The sequence below is a fragment of the Hydra viridissima genome, unplaced genomic scaffold (assembly GCF_058129835.1).
Source record: "Hydra viridissima isolate aposymbiotic clone 2 unplaced genomic scaffold, HvirCarnegie_v1 scaffold_4, whole genome shotgun sequence".
In the NCBI taxonomy this organism is placed as follows: Eukaryota; Metazoa; Cnidaria; class Hydrozoa; order Anthoathecata; family Hydridae; genus Hydra; species Hydra viridissima.
This window is the reverse complement of record NW_028324303.1, coordinates 19,251,762-19,270,216: the sequence shown is the minus strand read 5'-3', so window position 1 is coordinate 19,270,216 and position 18,455 is coordinate 19,251,762. Positions and strand designations below refer to the sequence as shown.

At 29.2% G+C, this 18,455-nt stretch overlaps 2 protein-coding genes, 1 long non-coding RNA gene and 2 pseudogenes across 3 annotated transcripts in view; 2 read left to right on the top strand and 3 right to left on the bottom strand.

Moving 5' to 3' along the window:
* Positions 1 to 18,455, top strand: part of LOC149890339 (uncharacterized) — a 210,980-nt gene that overhangs the window by 114,286 nt on the left and 78,239 nt on the right. The window lies entirely within an intron of this gene.
* On the top strand, positions 935 to 3,380 carry LOC149890351 (uncharacterized). The gene is made up of 3 exons (XM_090084014.1): positions 935 to 1,802; positions 1,996 to 2,280; positions 2,390 to 3,380. The coding sequence occupies exons 1-3, from the start codon at positions 1,231 to 1,233 to the stop codon at positions 3,378 to 3,380; spliced, it is 1,848 nt and encodes a 615-aa protein (XP_089940140.1). The 5' UTR covers positions 935 to 1,230.
* On the bottom strand, positions 4,968 to 5,781 carry LOC149890350 (uncharacterized; annotated as a pseudogene).
* LOC149890349 (uncharacterized) lies at positions 9,878 to 11,274 on the bottom strand (annotated as a pseudogene).
* On the bottom strand, positions 17,358 to 18,416 carry LOC149890348 (uncharacterized). The gene has a single exon (XM_090086339.1). It carries the CDS (start codon positions 18,393 to 18,395, stop codon positions 17,460 to 17,462), a length of 936 nt encoding a protein of 311 aa, XP_089942465.1. The 5' UTR covers positions 18,396 to 18,416; the 3' UTR covers positions 17,358 to 17,459.

Here is an 18,455-nt window from a genome sequence, read left to right as displayed (position 1 = left end):
AATAACATGTGACATGCCATGTCAGTGTTGGCACAAAAGTTTAATTTATTTTTCTAAATTTTCTAAAAAAGAACGAAAATAGTTAATAGCATCACAGAAGTTTCATAGCAGTAATAACCATTTTATGGAAATAGCATTAGTATAACTTTAAATAACATCCATACCCCTATTTTCCTTCTAAATTATAAAATAATAAAAATGAAACTGCTAAAAGAAAAACTAAGACAAACAAAACATAAACGATTTAAAAAATCAAAATCCTTTCTACTTTATATCCTTTCTACTTAATCTAATAAAAATTTAAATCCTTTCTACTTAATCTAATAAAAATTTAAATCCTTTCTACTTTATCTAATAAAAATTTAAATCCTTTCTACTTTATCTAATAAAAATGTATATATAACTATTTCATATACTTATAATATGATCTTAACGATGATTATTTATCTTAAAATGATTCTTTATGTAATATATCTAAAGTAATAGTTAAATTCCAGAACGAAAAAAGTTTTAACTCGCTGAAAAGTTCTTCCTCCAATGACCGCGTGCATTTACAGAATTGCTCTCTCAAAACCTAGTAACTAAATTAGGAGCGCCGCACTTCCCTTGATTAACGATCGTATATTGCATTGTTTATTAGGGTGTCCCAAAAACACACTTTTTTTAAAATTTCAATGTGCTCTCAACTGATCCCCATTCTATAGGTCCTAAATAGCTAACAAAATCTTTTTTTTAATTTTTTAATGACTAGAAGTGATAGATGTAAATTCTGAGTTTTACGGTTTTGTACACTTATGTGTATTTACTAAAAAACAGCGCTATCTCGTATTTCAATACGTTTTAATACGATGTAATAATTAGTACACAAATAATTCCCATAGAATATTATTAAAGAATAGGATCATTCCCTATGAACATTGTTAGAGATTGATATTTTTCCCTCTGGACAATATTATTAGTTCGTATAATTCCCCATGGATTGGTTCACAAATAACTCCATTTAGAAATTTTTTTTGAAGGAAAAAATTTCTAAATGCAATTATTTGTGCACGAAGGAATTCTAATTTGTGCACGAAGAAATTCTCGTGTAAACGGTTATAAAAGCCGTAACGGTAAACTTAGATAAAATATTATACGAGAGGGAATAACGACTTCATAGATTTTTGATGCAAGTGTAACATTTAGTATAAATTTAGTTAAAAAACTGATTATTTCGAAATTCATATAAAAATGGGTAGAACAGCTAAAAAAAAGAAGATGATAGGACAGAATAAGATAAAACGGAAAAATACAGAAAGGTTGAGGTATATTTACCTATTGAAGTACCCACTGAGGGAGTTACCTCAGAGACAGCTTCCATCTAATGGTGATATTCTTAGATACTATCAATTTATCCTTCGCGAGTCACAAGTTAAATACAAACCCACTTCTACTAATGTTGGTTGCAAATTGAAATCGAAATCCAAGGATCTTGTTTGTGAAAATGGTGTTTGTACAGATCCTGATAGTTCTTGCTTGGTATCTAGGATTAAAAAAATTTGGGATAATGCTGGGTTTGGCAAGAAATTTGTGATTTGTGGGTACAATATAAAGTCTAAAATCATTAAACTTAATTTAAAATACAAGAAATTGATTAAATTATCTTCTCTAAACTGGAACAGCAGTCTTGATAAGCAATCAAAGTTAGAGAAAGATTTTCTCACAGAATCCTATCAGCTTTTTGACATCTCGACTAAGAATTTTAAAAAAGATATTCTTGCTGATAGATTGAGAACAGATGATGCCAAGCTGGAAGATATAAAGTAAGTTGATTAAATAACACTTTTTTTAGTAGTGAGATTTTTTTTCCAATTAAAAGTAACTTAAGTAATAGCATATTATTTCCTTTAAAATATTTACGTTTAACTCTTTACATTGTTTGGTCATCTTCCAAGAAAAACTAGAACAATTATTAATTTATTTATAAATGGCTTAATAGATTTAAATATTTCTTAGTTTTTATGAAGACCAGAAGTTACATAGGAAAGGATATATGGAAACAAAAGTCAATGAAGACTACAGTAGAAGAGTACTGGATGCAAACAGGAGAAAGAACAAGCTAGATAAGTTGAGAGAGAAAGAATTAGAGAGACAGAAAAACTTAAAAGATATCAATGATGTTTTGTTGTCACATGACTCCATAACAGAAGAGATTCAACTCAGCAGTGAGGAAGAAAAGTCAAACGAGGACTGTGAAATCAGCGAGGAAGATGATTTCCTGGGTAACGGTCGGAAAGGCAGGTATAGTATTATTTTAATAACATAGTTGTAATTTTTACAAGCTAAAGCTGTTTTATTGAAAAGTATATAATTATAAATAGGTAGAAAAATATTATAAAATGATACCTAGGTACAATTCTGGAGATACGATAAATCTAGCAGTGAATGTTGAAAAGCTCATTGAATGTACTGCTGTTCCAGCAACAAGGTTCAATATTGGTGTACGACCTCATCTGGCAATTTTAAGTGAAGTATTTAAAGCTGGAGGTATAGAAATTAATGATATACCGCTTTCAAGAGCCTTCTTCCTTGGAGTGGAAGTACAAGATTTTAAGTTCCATCAACCTGGCGCCTGCCATGAGGCAAGGTTTTTAGCAGATGCGATCTACATCCTGACTCTTTATATGACTAAAGATATCAGTAATATCTTGACAGAAAAAGAAGTGCTGCAGTTGAAGGATGCAAGTTTGTTCATTGCAATTTGCTATGTTCCATGGTTTTTAAAAAGTTTTTTAGGATTTCTGGCTTCCTACAATGATTTGAAAGCTATCCAGACAGCCTATGCAGTGAGAAAAGTTAGTAAGAATATTGGAAATGCTTTGCTTCTCAGCATGGGACGCCATATGTGGTACTTAACTCCGCAACTCTGTGTTTTGTCCTTTGGGGATAAAGAAGTTCCTTCTGAAACAAAGCTAAGAATGCTGTTAGCTCTGATTGAGTTTGAAGAGCCAAATGAATTTCAGCGTTGTAAACCATCAAATGTACAAATTGGAGAGACCACAGAGCTACCTGAGTTGATTTCCGAGCAAAGCTATCTTCTCTTCAAACATTTTAAAATATCAAGAGCAAGTATAAAAGAATGGCTTAATAATAGTCTTAATACTATAGATGTTTTTAACCATCCTCAGTTGCTAGATTTTATTGCATGGATTAAAAACATATCTGTTGTAAATGATGGCGCAGAAAGAAACATTAAGCTCATTAAAGATTTTCTTTCAGCTACTAGAGATGAAGATCACCTTCAAAATGTACTTTTTGTAGTTAAAAAGTCTAGAAAAAACTTGACTAAGACTATGACTAAAAAGGAGCTTGGGAACTGTTCAAAAAGTTGTATTTTTTGAGAAATGTTTCACCGCAATAAAATCTTAAATTTGCTAATAAATATTAGTTTTCATGTACTTAAATAGTAGAAAACAATTGGAAATGATTTATACGCATCTAATTGTTTTGTTTTAATTTTCTAAAATGTGTTTTCTATTAATGTTAAGCTAGCTTAACATTAAAACAGTAAAACTCAAATTTTAAATCTAGCACTTTCTGTCAAAATAAAGCCGTCAAATTTTTTTTAGTACTTATTTAGGTCACATAGAATGGGAATCAGTAGAGAGCTTTTTTTTTTTTTTTTTGGGACACCCTAATGTTTATAGATTGTGATATAAATGTTACAATAAGTTTGTATTTTGATATATGGCGCGCACCCCACACGGTGCCCCCTGTATAAGTAATGTTATCTGTTAATGTAATAGTATTTCTAAGAGTTATTTTAATTAAAAAAAATTTTAAAAAAGCAGCTTAATCTATAAATTTTCTGCTGATAAAAATTTTCATATGAGTGTAGAAAGTTTAAAGTCTATTACACTTGATAAACCTAGGAATCTATTTCTAATCTGAAAAACGAGTTAAGGGTTTGAAATTTAACGAGTTCAAGATTTTGATCTAAATATGATCTTAAACCTTCCATAACGTTACAATTAAAAACCAGCATTATCCAAATTAAACCGTCCAAACACACTTACATGAGATAATGTGTAAGCGATTAAAACATGTAGAAGATTACAATTACGTGGAAACAAAATGAGAAATGTAAAAAAAAAGACATGATAACATTAAACTGTTAAAAATTTATTTTCCAAAATAAGTTTACATTCAACTTTGTATTGTTTTTAAACTTGTGTCCTTTTAAATATACCTCTCCTAGATTGTCGGTTGTTTGCCTTCTCAAATAAACACCAGGGATTGAGGTTTACCTATCAAATATACTTTTAACATAAGCGATGGAATCTTTTTCTTTAACTACTCCTAGCCATAAGAGCTTAAGTTGTCGTACCTAAAACTCAAAAAAAAAAAAAAAAAAAAAAAAGAAGAAAGTTTTCATTATAACTATAATCAGAATTATTTACCAGATAATTATAATAAATTGACAGATGAAAAAAACAAAAAGACAATTATGTTTATATTTAAAAAAGTACTTGTAACCTGAAATGTAACCAGGCAATCTAAAGTGAAATATAAGAAAAATAATATAAGAAAACTATTTTTAACTTTTTTATCTTTATAATTTATATTTATTAATTATAACTTTTACTTAATAGTTAGAGTGATGATACAACTAGAAAATAATTAAATTATCGTAATAAATCTAATTTAAAAAACTCTACAATAAACTCTAATATAAAATTGAGTAAACTCTAGTCTAGTTCCATCTTTACTACTTATAACTCTAGTTCTAACTCTAATTTATTACTACTACTTGTAACTCTACTTGTTGTATCTCTACTAATAACTCTAATCTAAAACCGAATCAATCAAAGACACTTAAAATTAGTTTATGTTTAAAATAAGTTTTTGTTAAGAAAATATTTTAATATATTTAACAAAAAGATTTCAACCCATTATGCTCACAAAACAAAAATTAATAAATCAAATATCTAACTTTTATTAAGGTTTTTAAAATAATTATTATTGCAGTGACAGAAATTATCACATTGAAATGATAATGAGCATACTTTTTTACCATATGATAAAGAAATATAAGGAAATATCTCCGTTTTTTTTCTCTCAATACACTGCAGGAAATGAGACCTCATACTAATTTTATCCCAGATAATTAAACTAGATAATCAAAACCATTGCATAAAGCAGTAGTATTTGCAATAGCATAAAGCCCACAATCATTTCCATTGTCTTGCTTTTGACATCTTATGACCTCCACATTCAAAGAAGAAATACATTCATTTATTAACAACGATCGTGCAACCCTGTGTACCAGTAATGGAACAGTGCTTTTATTAAATCTAGTAAACAGTGAATCATAATACTGAACAGAATTAGAACCATTTTCAGATGTTAAATTACTTATTAGAACCCAATGCGAATTTCTAACATTAAGTATCTGAACAAACTTTCCAGAAATAGTTTAACCACCACAATTTTTTGAATTAAAAATCCAATAACTTTGAAATCCACCTACTTCAGGAAGCTGATGTGAAAGAAAGCTTTGTGCAATATCAATTAAAGTATCATCAAGCCAACAAGATAGATGATTTAAAACATCTATGCACAGCTTGACTGACTGTGCTGATAATGTTGAATAAAAATTATTATCTACAGAAATTGCAGGACAAATCAATCTTTTGGATTTAGATACACTTGCGTCAGTTAGAGAAGTTGGATGCTTTCTCTTGCTGGATTTTTTTAAAATTATTTTTAAATCATCTTTTTCAATTAATGGTTTAGTCATTTTAAGACAATAATCATGCTTTTTTAAAATCAATTGGGTGGACAATGCTTTTTTTCTGATAAATAAGGCTTTACACATAATACAATTTACCATCTAAAGTATGTAGAAATTTAGATTTAATTCAATGATAATAATTATTTATTCTACAAAGTGTAATGTAATGTTTACATACCACATAGTTTGAATTTTTTGCATACTTTAAAAAAGATTTAAGCTCTGATTTGTAATATTTCATCCTTACATCAGAGAGACTATTGTTTAACATCTTCAACAGAATAGTTATGAACAGGCATTTTTCAAATTAAATTCTTGACTTGTAAATTAGAAATTTAAGTAAATTTGAAGATTTACCTAACGGAACAAGGCTACTTATTTAACGATAGATTTCACCTACCTAATGGCAATGATATATTATATATACTAGATGTCTAACTTGCGGGATTTTATTGGACAAAAAGTGAAGCCGCTTTTTTTGTTTATAAACTGAATCCGCCATTTGTAATAAGGGCAAAAACTGTACGTTTTTGCCCGAATTAGAAATGGCTCCCACGGCTTCACATTTCGGATCGAAGTTAGACATCTGGTATATATAATATATCATTGCCTAATGGAAACTTAACATCATATCTGCGGATGCTTATCGCATGCGCAGAGCTATCTGTCTACTTTTTTCAATGATATATTATATATACTAGATTTCGAACTTCGATCCGAAAAGTGAAGCCGTGGAAGCCATTACTAATTCGGGCAAAAACATGCATTTTTTACTTTTATTTCGCACGTCGGATATAGCTTTTGCCCTTATTACAAATGGCGGATTCAGTTTGTAAACAAAATAAGCGGCTTCACTTTTCTTCTAATAATATCCCGCAAGTTAGACATCTAGTACAGGGATGGCCAATATGTGGCTCGCGAGCCGCATGCGGCTCTTGGAATTTCATTTCGACTCTTTTTGTATTAACTTTACTTAATCGCAAAACTTATTTTTTTGAAATGGACAAAGTAAATACTAACAATAATCCACTTTGCTACAACAGTAAGAAAAGAAAAATTGATGACGAGAAAAGAATATTTAATGAAGATTGGACAGAAAAATTTGCATTTATTGAAAAAGAAAATAAACCGATATGTTTAATTTGTAATAAAGGACTTGCTCACAACAAGTCAGGGAATATTAAACGCCACTATGAAACTAAACATATAAATTTTTCCAAGGAATATCCATTAAATTCAGATTACAGGAAAAATAAAATTGAATTACTCAAAACAATAATTAACAATCAAATGAATGCTTCATCTTTCAGTAAAGAATCAACTATTTCTACAGAAGCAAGTTTAGTTATAGCATGGAACATTGCAAGAGTAAAACATTCTTACTCTGATGGAGAATTTGTAAAGCAAAATATTTCAGATGTCCTCTTAGTTTTAGATCCTAAAAATAGCAAAATCCAAAGGTTAATTTCACAGATTCCTATTTCTCGACATTCAATTGAAAGAAGAATATCTGAGATAAGTGCTGATATTGAGCAGCAATTGTTGAATGACTTAAAAAACTGTGAAGCATTTAGTTTAGCTCTGGATGAATCAACAGATGTTCAAGATAAATCTCAAATGGCAGTATTTGTTAGGTATGTAACATCAGATGTAATTGTGAAAGAAGAATTACTAGATTTGGTTGAGCTAAAAGATACAACTTGTGGAGTTGATGTAAAGGAAGCTCTTGAAACAGTTCTACTTAAAGCCAATGCACCTATCAACAAACTTGTTAGTGTTGCTACAGATGGTGCACCAGCAATGGTTGGCAAACATATTGGACTTATTGGTTTATTAAAAAGTGATCCTAAGTATCCAGAGTTCATTCCAGTTAATTGTTTGATTCATCGAGAACATTTAGTAGCAAAACATTTTAATTTTTCAATCGTTCTAAAGTCAGTGACAGAAATTGTAAATTACATTCGATCAAATGCTAAAAATCATAGACAGTTTAAAAACTTTATTGATGAATTGGATCTTGCTGACAAACCAAATGACCTATCATTTTACTGTGCTGTACGGTGGCTTTCAAGTAGTGATGCTTTATATAAGTTCGTAGAATTATTAGAACCAATTAAATCTTTTTTGATTGAAAAGAAAAAGACTTGAAATTCTTGATGATATGAACTTTTTGCAAGATCTTTTGTTTTTGACTGATATAATGCAACATTTACAAAGTCTGAATTTATCTCTTCAGGGAAAAGAAAAAATTATATCTGATCTTGCTCAGACTATTTTTAGTTTTCAAAAAAAAATTACCCTTTTTCAAAGAGATCTTACTTTAAAAACCTTTAACCATTTTCCTCAAATGAAGATGACTATTTCTAATCCTTCAATTCAGTATGATGACCATAAGATTGAATCATACAGGGAAAAATTACAGAATTTACTAGAAGACTTTCAAAGAATGTTTATAGATTTGCATGCACTTAAATCATCTTTAGGATTTATAATAAATCCTTTTTTAATTGATATTATTAGTGATGGTTGTCCAATTCCATCAAACATAGTTGAAGAAGTATCTCAATTTGAAACAGAACTATTAGATCTCCAAGAAGATCAAAATCTTCTGATGCTGCATAAAACACTAACTTTATTGGAATTTTAAAAGATAGTGCCTGAGGTTAAGTATCCCCTACTGAAAAAGATTAGCATAAAATTTATTTCAATTTTTGGTTCAACATACACATGTGAATCTTTATTTTCCATTATGAAATTTGTCAAATCAAAGTATCGTGCAAATCTAACCACTGAGCATTTGTCAGAATTACTTAGAACAGCAACTACAAGCTTGAAGCCAGATTTTAAGAGACTTACCAGTAAAGTTCAGAATCTTAGTGCCTGATTGGAAAATTCATAACTTTGTAATTTTGTTACTTTTTAAAAAACTTATGACATGAATATGCTTCTTAAAACAATTCTATAACTAGTTTTTCTTGTGTGAGAGTAAAAGGGAATCATATTTTTATTTAACTTGATTGAAATGAGTTTTTCGATACACTCAAGATAATTTGAAATTCTAAACAAGCTTACATTTAAAGTAAAGTTTTTGACTTTGAAAAAAATTTTTTTTAATTTAGACATAAAAACTAGTTGTAAACATAAAATTTGTACACAAAAAGTTTTTTAGAAAAAGTTCTTTAGAAAGATTTATTTCTTTTCATAAAAATTTAAGTTTAACATTATGGAGTATTTTACAGCACTTTCTTGCCACCAGTTTCTAATTTTTTTGTAAGGCAAAATATCTTTAAAAAAAGAATGCAGAAAAATTTTCTTAACGAATTATTTAATGCGGCTCCTCGGTTCACACAAGTACTTGAATGCGGCTATCATGCCAAAAAGTCTGGCCATCCCTGATCTAGTATAGAGCAAAGTGCCCAATTAATGGCCATAAATTTCTTATTGATAGCCGTGAAGAATGCCTTAATCTAACGGAGCTTTTTTTTTTTTTTCTGTTACATTGGTGACAAACGGCCTTACCTAAAAAAAGTCCTAGTTAGTACTAAAATATGCTTCATTCAGAGAAAAATGTATTTAAACAGAGATTTCATTTTCGTACCAATTAATGGCCGGGTAGACCAAATAGTAGCCAGCAAATTGAGAAATGGTACCTATTATGAGCCACTTACATAACCTATAACTGACATATCTAAGAATGCTTATATATCAAAAAGTATTATTTTATCAAATGATTATAGCCTAATAATGAACTAGGAACTACTAGATACTAAGAAAAAAAATTTTTAGTAAAAAGAGTATAGTAAAATATACTCAGTTTTGCTAAAAATTTTTTTTTTCTTGGTTTATAGCAGTACTTTAACGGAGTGTTTATTTGTTATTCAAATCGAGATAGTGTATCAAATATGAAATAAAAAAATCAGTTGAGGAATTTTTTAATTGCTATTAATCTCTTGAACTAAATTAGCTTTTTTAGATAATTTTTGTGTCTCTTTGTTCTGTTGTTCTTTTTCTTTTTTCTTTTTAATCTTTTTTCTTCAGTTGCTTTGACTTTATTATTTTTCTTTTCCTCATTATTCAATTTCAATTGCATAGCTTCTTATGAAGTTAATACAAAATATTTTTGAACCTTTCTTCGATTCTCTTTTGACTTGATAGTATATATCTTTGGGAAGGCAAAATATCATTGTCACTATCATTAACAGAATCTTTTGTACAAGACTGAATTGGTGTCAGAATAGGCTGAGCAATAGCTTCATTTGGCATCTGATTATAATGAGAGGGGAATTCATTGGTCAAATAACAAGGCTGGCCTGTGATTTCATTTGGCATAGAACTTGACAGAACAATGGTTTTGTTTAGAATTGGAATAGGAAGATCTGTGTTTTCATTTGACACTGGAATATCTATGTCAAAAACATCCTTTATGCATGAACTCTTTTTCAGTTTGAATTCTTTATATACTTTATACAAAGAATCTGGAATGTCATAACTATTCTGGATACAGAAGTTGAAAGTTGTAAACTGCTCATGTGTTAAATAAGTATCCCAAACCAAAAAAGTAGTATTATTGTAAAGATTTACCAAATAAGTGTTATATGTTTTTTTATATTCAGACGTATTTTCAGATTTATTTGTGCTTGATTCTATTTCAAAATCAACTCCCACTTCTATCAAATTTTCTGATGCTGTTATTCTAGTGTCAGTTTTGATGGGTTGCAAACTTGATTCGAGCAGATGATTTTCATCAAGCAGTTGTTGTATGGAATAGACAGAATTAGGCAAGTAAGCTGTGCTTGGAATAGCAGATGGATTGTATGGATATATGCCACACGATTGAAACCCTGAAATAATGTTATCAGCTGTGAGGGCTTGGTCCCAGGCTTTCTTGAAAAGACCACAAAAATTAGGCTTGTCAACAGTAACTCCAGGATATTCATTTATCAATTCATGACAGATTTGATTGTAATATGTTTTAAGAGGACCAAATACTGTTCGATCTTGAGGCTGGAGCCAATGTGAACAATGTGCTGGCATTTCCACAATATGAATATTATTTTCAATTGCAACAGACAATAATTCAACTGAGTTATGAGAATCGTGACCAACTATGAGAACTTGTGGCCTATCTCTGCCTATGTTAGGCAAGAAAGTATTGGTGAGCCAATGATAAGCAATCCCTTGCTTTGTCCAACCTGTTTCACTAAAACTCCAATTTGAGCCTGAAGGTGCATCTGTAGTATTAAAAGATTGAAGAGAACTAATCGTTTTACCTTTTGCTATTAAATGTGGAGGCACTAAATCACCTGCAGCATTTATAGCAGCAATAATGGTTATGGTTTCACATTTTCCTGTTGTACGAGATTGAAGGTGTTTTGTACCTCTTTTTGCAATTATTTTTGGAGGTTTTAAGTCCATCTGTAACCCGGACTCATCCTATTCCAAATCAAAGATGGCTTTAAAAGTGCATGAGTCTCCTGCAAAACTTCATGAAGTGAATAGAAATATTGTTGAAGGTTAAATTAAAAATAAATTGTACCATTATAGTTCGTTGAAGTTAATTAACATAAGGAAAAAATATGATTTTTCGTTATCTCAAAGGTAAAATGAAAGTTAAATTCTTGGCAAATACTACAAGTGCCGAAATACTATAAAGCTTACAAGTATGCTAGAAGTTATAGAAAGCATATTTAAACTGTTTGGATTACACGAGTTCAATCAACTTCTACTCGATTATGTGGTAAATTGATGATTATGAAAAGGGCTTTAATATATGCAATTGTGCGATTTGTCTGTGACTTTATTTAAAGATTGTAAGAAGAAGGATAGCGAACTATTCAATTTGGTTAAGTTATTTTTTATATACAACAATAATTTTTTTCTTTTTTTTTTGTTGCAATTTGACAGTTTTAACTTAATGCATTGGTTTATTTTCAAAAATTTGAAATTTTTAATAGTATAAATAAATTTTAATAATTTGTCCGGTGGAGGTTGAGATTGTTGTCGACTTAATTATTATCAAGTCTTGAAAAATATTTTGCTGACCAAGACAATTCCGTGAAATGATCTGGTCTCTAAATTATCCCATAAGTTGAATTTAAATAATAGAAGTTTTTGAAGAAGTTATTTATGCCTGGAAATTAATTATAAATATATCATTTTCAGTGTTAATGCCAAATAGTTTGTGTAGAATCTTTTACATGAAAAAATATAGACCTAGACTATTTTTATCTCTCTAAAATCACGATCGCTTGTCCAGATTAGATTATGGTTTTTTTTTTTAAAGAAATTAACCTCATAGTTTAATAATAGTCTGATCTATATATTTTCAAACTGAAAATACGTAGAACAGATTATATTATTAAACGGGTTTTTCTCCTTCGCCAATAGAACCCGTTTTTATCGGTGAAGGAGAGTGTCTATTCAGTTGACTTGCTATAGTCAAGATATCGCTAAGGTCTGCAATGCAAGTACTTGCAAAGTACTAAGTTAATTAGGGTTCTAGTTCCTAATTTTATGCGAGTTCGTATGTTGTTTTAAACAAAGCTCAAAAGAGTTAACTTAATTTAGAAATAAGCTGTCCAAATTAGGCACTAGCGTCAATGATTTAACACTACAGAAAAGACAGCGATTTTGTTATTAATTACAGCATCGCGATTACCTTACTAAATATTGCATTCGAAACTAAGCGCCCCCTGATTATAACTTATATATTAAAAACTTACCGCATTACAGAGAATAATCGAAATCCGAGGGCCAGTCTAAATGAACTGCCGATGCTTTAGGACAATTAAAAAATCTGAATACTTAAGCCGTGAGGATTGGTCATTAAATAGTTTTACCGTTTGGAGCTTTAAATTCACTTGTCCCACCACATCAGAATGGCAATAAAACTATGTGCGATAATAAAGATTACTTACAGTCTGATTTGTCGGATATAATATTGATTCATCGGACGGTGAATATAATAATGGTTGTCATTCATCGGACGGTGAATATAATAATGATCGTCAGGAATATATATATTTTTGCATTACATCAACAGCTCCATTTTAGTTAATGAAATTAGTAATATTTTTTTTTTACCACAAATTTTTATAATAAGTATTTATTTTTATTACGTATTTTTTAATACTATAATTCCCTTAAGCTTAAAAAAAATCAACTAATGCATAACTAATCAATGATTGACAAAAATATTATTGATTGCATTGTACGAAAAATTTTTTGTCCTAGCTTGGTGTAGGCAACTTACTGTGCGCCCTATTATAAGTTTGTTATCTGAAGCTTTCATTTGCAAAAACTTTTAACAAATTTACATGCCGACAAAATGGATATCTCTTGCAGGTATAGCCCAATAGAATAATATTATATTTGTCACCGTCACCTTGAAACAGCCCTAATTATAAAAATAAATAGGGTGAGAATATATTCTCAATTTGAAATGTAAAATAAATTCTATGACATATTTTTAACAATCTGTGGTTATGAAAATAACCGTCTTTTGGAAGCAGTTCTCATCATCACTAACAGAGATTCTTCACTTTATACCATTGTATCAAAACTCACCACTTTTATTTCTGAAATAAAATTAAAAAATTCAAATTATATAATATTAATAATGTTCAAATTTATAAATACAACAAGAAAAGTGGGTGAGTGAGGATTCATTTCCAACCCCAATTTGGTTAAACTGTAATTTAACAATTTTTTTTGTTTGTTTTTGGTCAAAAATCAAATAATTGTTCTCAAAATTATGCTTTGTAAGCGCCCATTTTTTGCCATTCTGACCAAAAAAATTAAAAAAAAAAATTAAAAACTACCAAGCAAGAGTATATATATATATATATATATATATATATATATATATATATATATATATATATATATATATATATATATATATATATATATATATATATGAGAGAGATTAAAATATGCATATCATATTAAAATACACATAAAAACATACTTTGCAAATGTAGCTTAATCCAAAAAACAGTCCAAACCATAATAAAATGTCAGATGATTTTTAGCATGAATTCTTTTAACTGGCATCGACCACCTGCAAGATGTGAAAGTGGAAAAGATTGCATTACATTTTTTTTCAAGCACAAAAGAACATGACGTCTAAATTGTTTTTGATTGAACCAAATATTTTCAACAAGGTTTTTATTGTTTGATAAAATAAATTCAATGAAGGCCAGTGAAAACAAACCGCAAAATAATATCTTTTTATTTTAATCAAATTTATTAAAAAATTCAATAAAAACTTAATTATGAACTTACATGGGTGCTTGAACGGCTACGTTCAAAAAATTAGTCAAATTACTTTTAAAAAAAGTCAGAGCTAGCGGAATGCTATCAAAATAAGACACTTTGTAAACTATCCTATCTAAAACACTTTGTTAACTATGAAAAATAAGTTAAATATTTATAAATATATTTATTTAAATCTATTCAATTTTTTTTTATTATTGTAAGATTGATTAAGGTAAATAAACAAATTATTACTTGTTCTTGTTTACAACTTTGGTTATTGTAAGTGTAATAAGCATGCACGGACGGCCATTTTTATTCAATTGCATTAAATTTTGTGTTGATACGCAAATTACGGCAAACGAAAAACTTGACCTGATTCTGAGCCATGGGATCGTTTGCCAACCATATATAATATATCATTGACTTTTTTAACGGGCTACCTTATTTAACGTGACACCGGCGACCAATGTAACCCCGGTTGACGGTACCATTTTGAATACTTTTTTAACCGGCAAACTTTTTTAACGCCTTACGGCGCACTATGCATCGCTTAGCGGAAATAGGATTTTGTTCATAATTTTTAGTGATTTTTCATATTTAAACTTTTTAAGTTTTTTTTTTTTGCATTCAGTTTTTAATTCTCTATAAAAAAAAAAAATTTTAGTTTTTTTAAACTTTTGACATCTGAAGGGTTTTTTTAAGGTTTTAAAAAACTCGCTTTTTTGTTAAAATCCTTTCAAAGTATATGATAAGAGTTAAATTTCTATATTATTTTTATGCGAAATCAAAATAACAATGTATTTAATTGAATGCAAAACAAGAAATGGAAAAAAAAGGTTTTTCAATAGCATTTTTTTGCTGATTTTTTGTTTTCTTAAACATTGATTGATTTAAGCATGTGGTCACAGAGGTCGCCTCGTTTTTTTTGAATAAAATATAGCTACTGCGAATCGACTTTACTGCCACGGAAAAAAATTGAGGCGACCTCTGTGACCTCATGCTTAAAAATCAGTTTTACTTCTGTGAGTTTTCTTCAAATACCGACTAAATTCTGTGAGGTAAATTAAAATTCCGTAGTTCAAAAACATACGGTAAGTTTTTATTTGATTCAGTTTTACCTTGCGATGGTTTTTTTAAATTATCAAAATGGCTACATTCACTCTTCGTCAACTTTTAACACATACATTTTCAGAGCAGGTGAAAAATTCAGAAACTGAAGTAAAATGTAGTCTCTTCAATATGATCAAACATTCAGTTTCTAGAAAGTTTGAGTATCTTTTAGAGGATGAAGATAATTCTATTAAAGTTTTAGCACAGGAGGAACGTGATAACATATATATTATTTGCAAAGTCGGTGGTGATGTTCAGAGTGACCAATCTTAGTTTCAGAATGCAGAAACTATGAAGAGAGGTGTGGATGAATACAATGTGAATATTTAAGTGTTTGTACTGTTGGAGAGTCGAAGTAGAAAAAAGATACTATGGAAAAATTGTAATCCAAATAGTCCAGATGCAACCCATCATCTTATGTTTTGTTTTTCCATAAAGACTGCTAGTTTTATTCAAGAGAAGTTTGAACATTTACAAAATAAAATTTTGTCTTTAGAGAATATTAAGTTTACACTTCATGACAATACTTTTGTTATAAATTCAAGTTTGTCAACTATTTATACCACAATGAATAAAACACTTAATGCTGTAGTATCAAAAATGCTTTTAAAAAATATAGCATCTCAGTGCTGTCATGTATGCCAAGCAAGTCCTAAGGAGTCTAATTTGGAAATCATTTGGAATAAATATAAAAATGTAGACAAGAATATATTGAAATTTGGAATTTGTAGTCTTCATTTGTGGTTATGCAGCATGGAGTGGGTTTTTTTAATATTGCTTGCAAACTTCCAGCAGTGAAAAAAGGAAGAAAAATTCCAGCAAAAAATAGCCAAGAATTTATTGAAAACAAAAAAAATTCCAGCACTTATTCAAAATACAATTAAAAATAAGGGTATCTTTTGTCAGGAAGGGAAGTGTTACATCAACACTGGAAATGTTAAAAATAAAAATTCTTTAATAATCCATCTGTGACTGGAAGAATTTTAAATTTGAATATCACTATGATCAAACTATTTAGGGACTTGCTCATTGATATGAATAGTACAACCGCAAGAGTGAAACTTTTCAAGCAGAAATCTGAATGTCTGTTTGGTCTCATTTCTGATGATCAGTTTTTAAAAACCACTCGAATGTCACAGTCTTTGCATAGAATTGTTGTTCATGGTGTTTCTTTTATTAAATATTTTAAGTATTCAAATGTTAATACTAAAACGAATATTGACACTAGATTAAAACTAAGAGAATAAGACTAGAAATGCCGTTATGAGAATCTTGATATAATCAGGGTTTTTTAATTTTAAAACGAGAATTGACACATGTTTAGAACTAAGATCTTTAAGCTAGAGTTGAACTATGCAATAACTTATTCTCAGTAGAAATGTCAATATTAAAGCGATTATTAACTTATGGCTAGAACATAGAGAATAAGGCTAGAAATACGTTATGGAGAATCTAAATTTTTGGATCAGAAACTTCAGTTTTAAAAGAAAATTGGATCAGAAACTTCAGTTTTAAAGGAAATAAAAGCGTTAGGTATAACATTGATGAATATGATGTATTTGGTAATTTTGACTTAGGAAGGGCTGTTTAACGACCGTGGGCGTGTGCGGCGTTGAGCATAGAAACTTTTTCAATTACATGATTCTTTAATTTCTTCGTCTGCGTGAGTCTTTGGTTCACTCTGGACATCTGTCCGAAAACAATTTTACTAATTCCATTCTTAGGGCTTATGCTATTTCTTCCCTGAGGCGTTCACTGCTCAGTCTTGACCAAGCAACGCAAATCTATTTCCAAGTAAGAGAAAATTGATTACATGGAAATAGGAGTAAACACATAAATAACGCGTTTTCTGTAAAGTAAATCAATATGAATATCTGAAACTTCTAAGAAACATAACTTTCCTCTTTTAGAGCAATATATGAGGTGCGCTCTATAAAATAATATACTTTTATAAAAATTCAAAGTGAGTATAATGAACTTTATGTATGCACTAAGAAAATTATAATTTATGCAAAATATTTAATGAATGTAGCATATATGTATACCTCACTTCATATATTCGAAATTATACATATATGAAATTGTTAAACATTATATATATATATATATATATATATATATATATATATATATATGTATATATATATATATATATATATATATATATATATATATATATATATGAGAAAGAAAGAAATAGAGAGAGGTAGGGGGTGTTGACAAAAGTTACAATAAAAAGTTTTTATGGTGGTGGGTGCGAACGCACTCTTCGTCACTTCGCCACAATAAAGTTATCCTGTAAATAAAAGAGCACGATTCAATAAATAGGAGACCCACCATGGATAAAATAAGTTGATTTAAACTTTTCCGCCATTTCAGTGACATTATATTTGGTGTGCCAATAGTTTTGAACAAACTCAGTAAAATGAAACTGATGTAAAATATGTCTTGTAACTTCATAATTATTCTTATCCATCATAAACTCAAAAAAGTCAGTGTCATACGCATTTTTGCTGTCACCATTTGTTTTAACTACGTACGGCCGTAGTATCTCAAAATAAAAGGAAACTAAATCTTTATTGCCAATATTATAAATTGCATTTCCATTGATATGTACATAGTTTGGGTAGTAAGGATCATTTTTTGCGAACTTGTTAATATCACCTCGGAATACGCTTCCTTTAATCCAAAAATAACCAGTACCAATTTCCTGAAAAATTGAATTTAGCCAATTGGACCGAATTGGTCGTACATCAGGCTCCATGTAAAACACAAAAGAAGTATTTTTGAACCTTTCATATGATTTGTTCAGCATTGATTCAAACATGAGTCGAGAACCAATAACATGCTTGTCTTCACCTTGTGAGTTGTATTTATACAATGTTGTAGACACATTAAAAAAACAATTTATATGTCGTGGTAAATTAGTAAACAATTCAGTGAGATTTGATTTAAAGTAACCAACATAAAATACAAGTTCTACTTTTATTTGTGTATCATTATTTTCACAGGGTTTAAATTTGTTCCAAGTTTTTAAATTTTCCAAAACGTTATTTAACTGGTTAATATGAAAAGGCATTACAATCTTCAAATGATTATAATTTGGTTGAGTTGCTACAATGGAAACATTAGAAATTGTATCAACTTTAATAAATCTTGTTTTCATAGGTATCCAATAAAAATTATTAAAAAATATGCATAGAAACGAAAGCAGCATTAAAATGAAGCCATATTTGAAATGACTTAAAAACATCTTTAGCTGTTTGTATAAAAATCTAAAAAAAAAATATTCAAGTTTAGAAATAACGCAAAT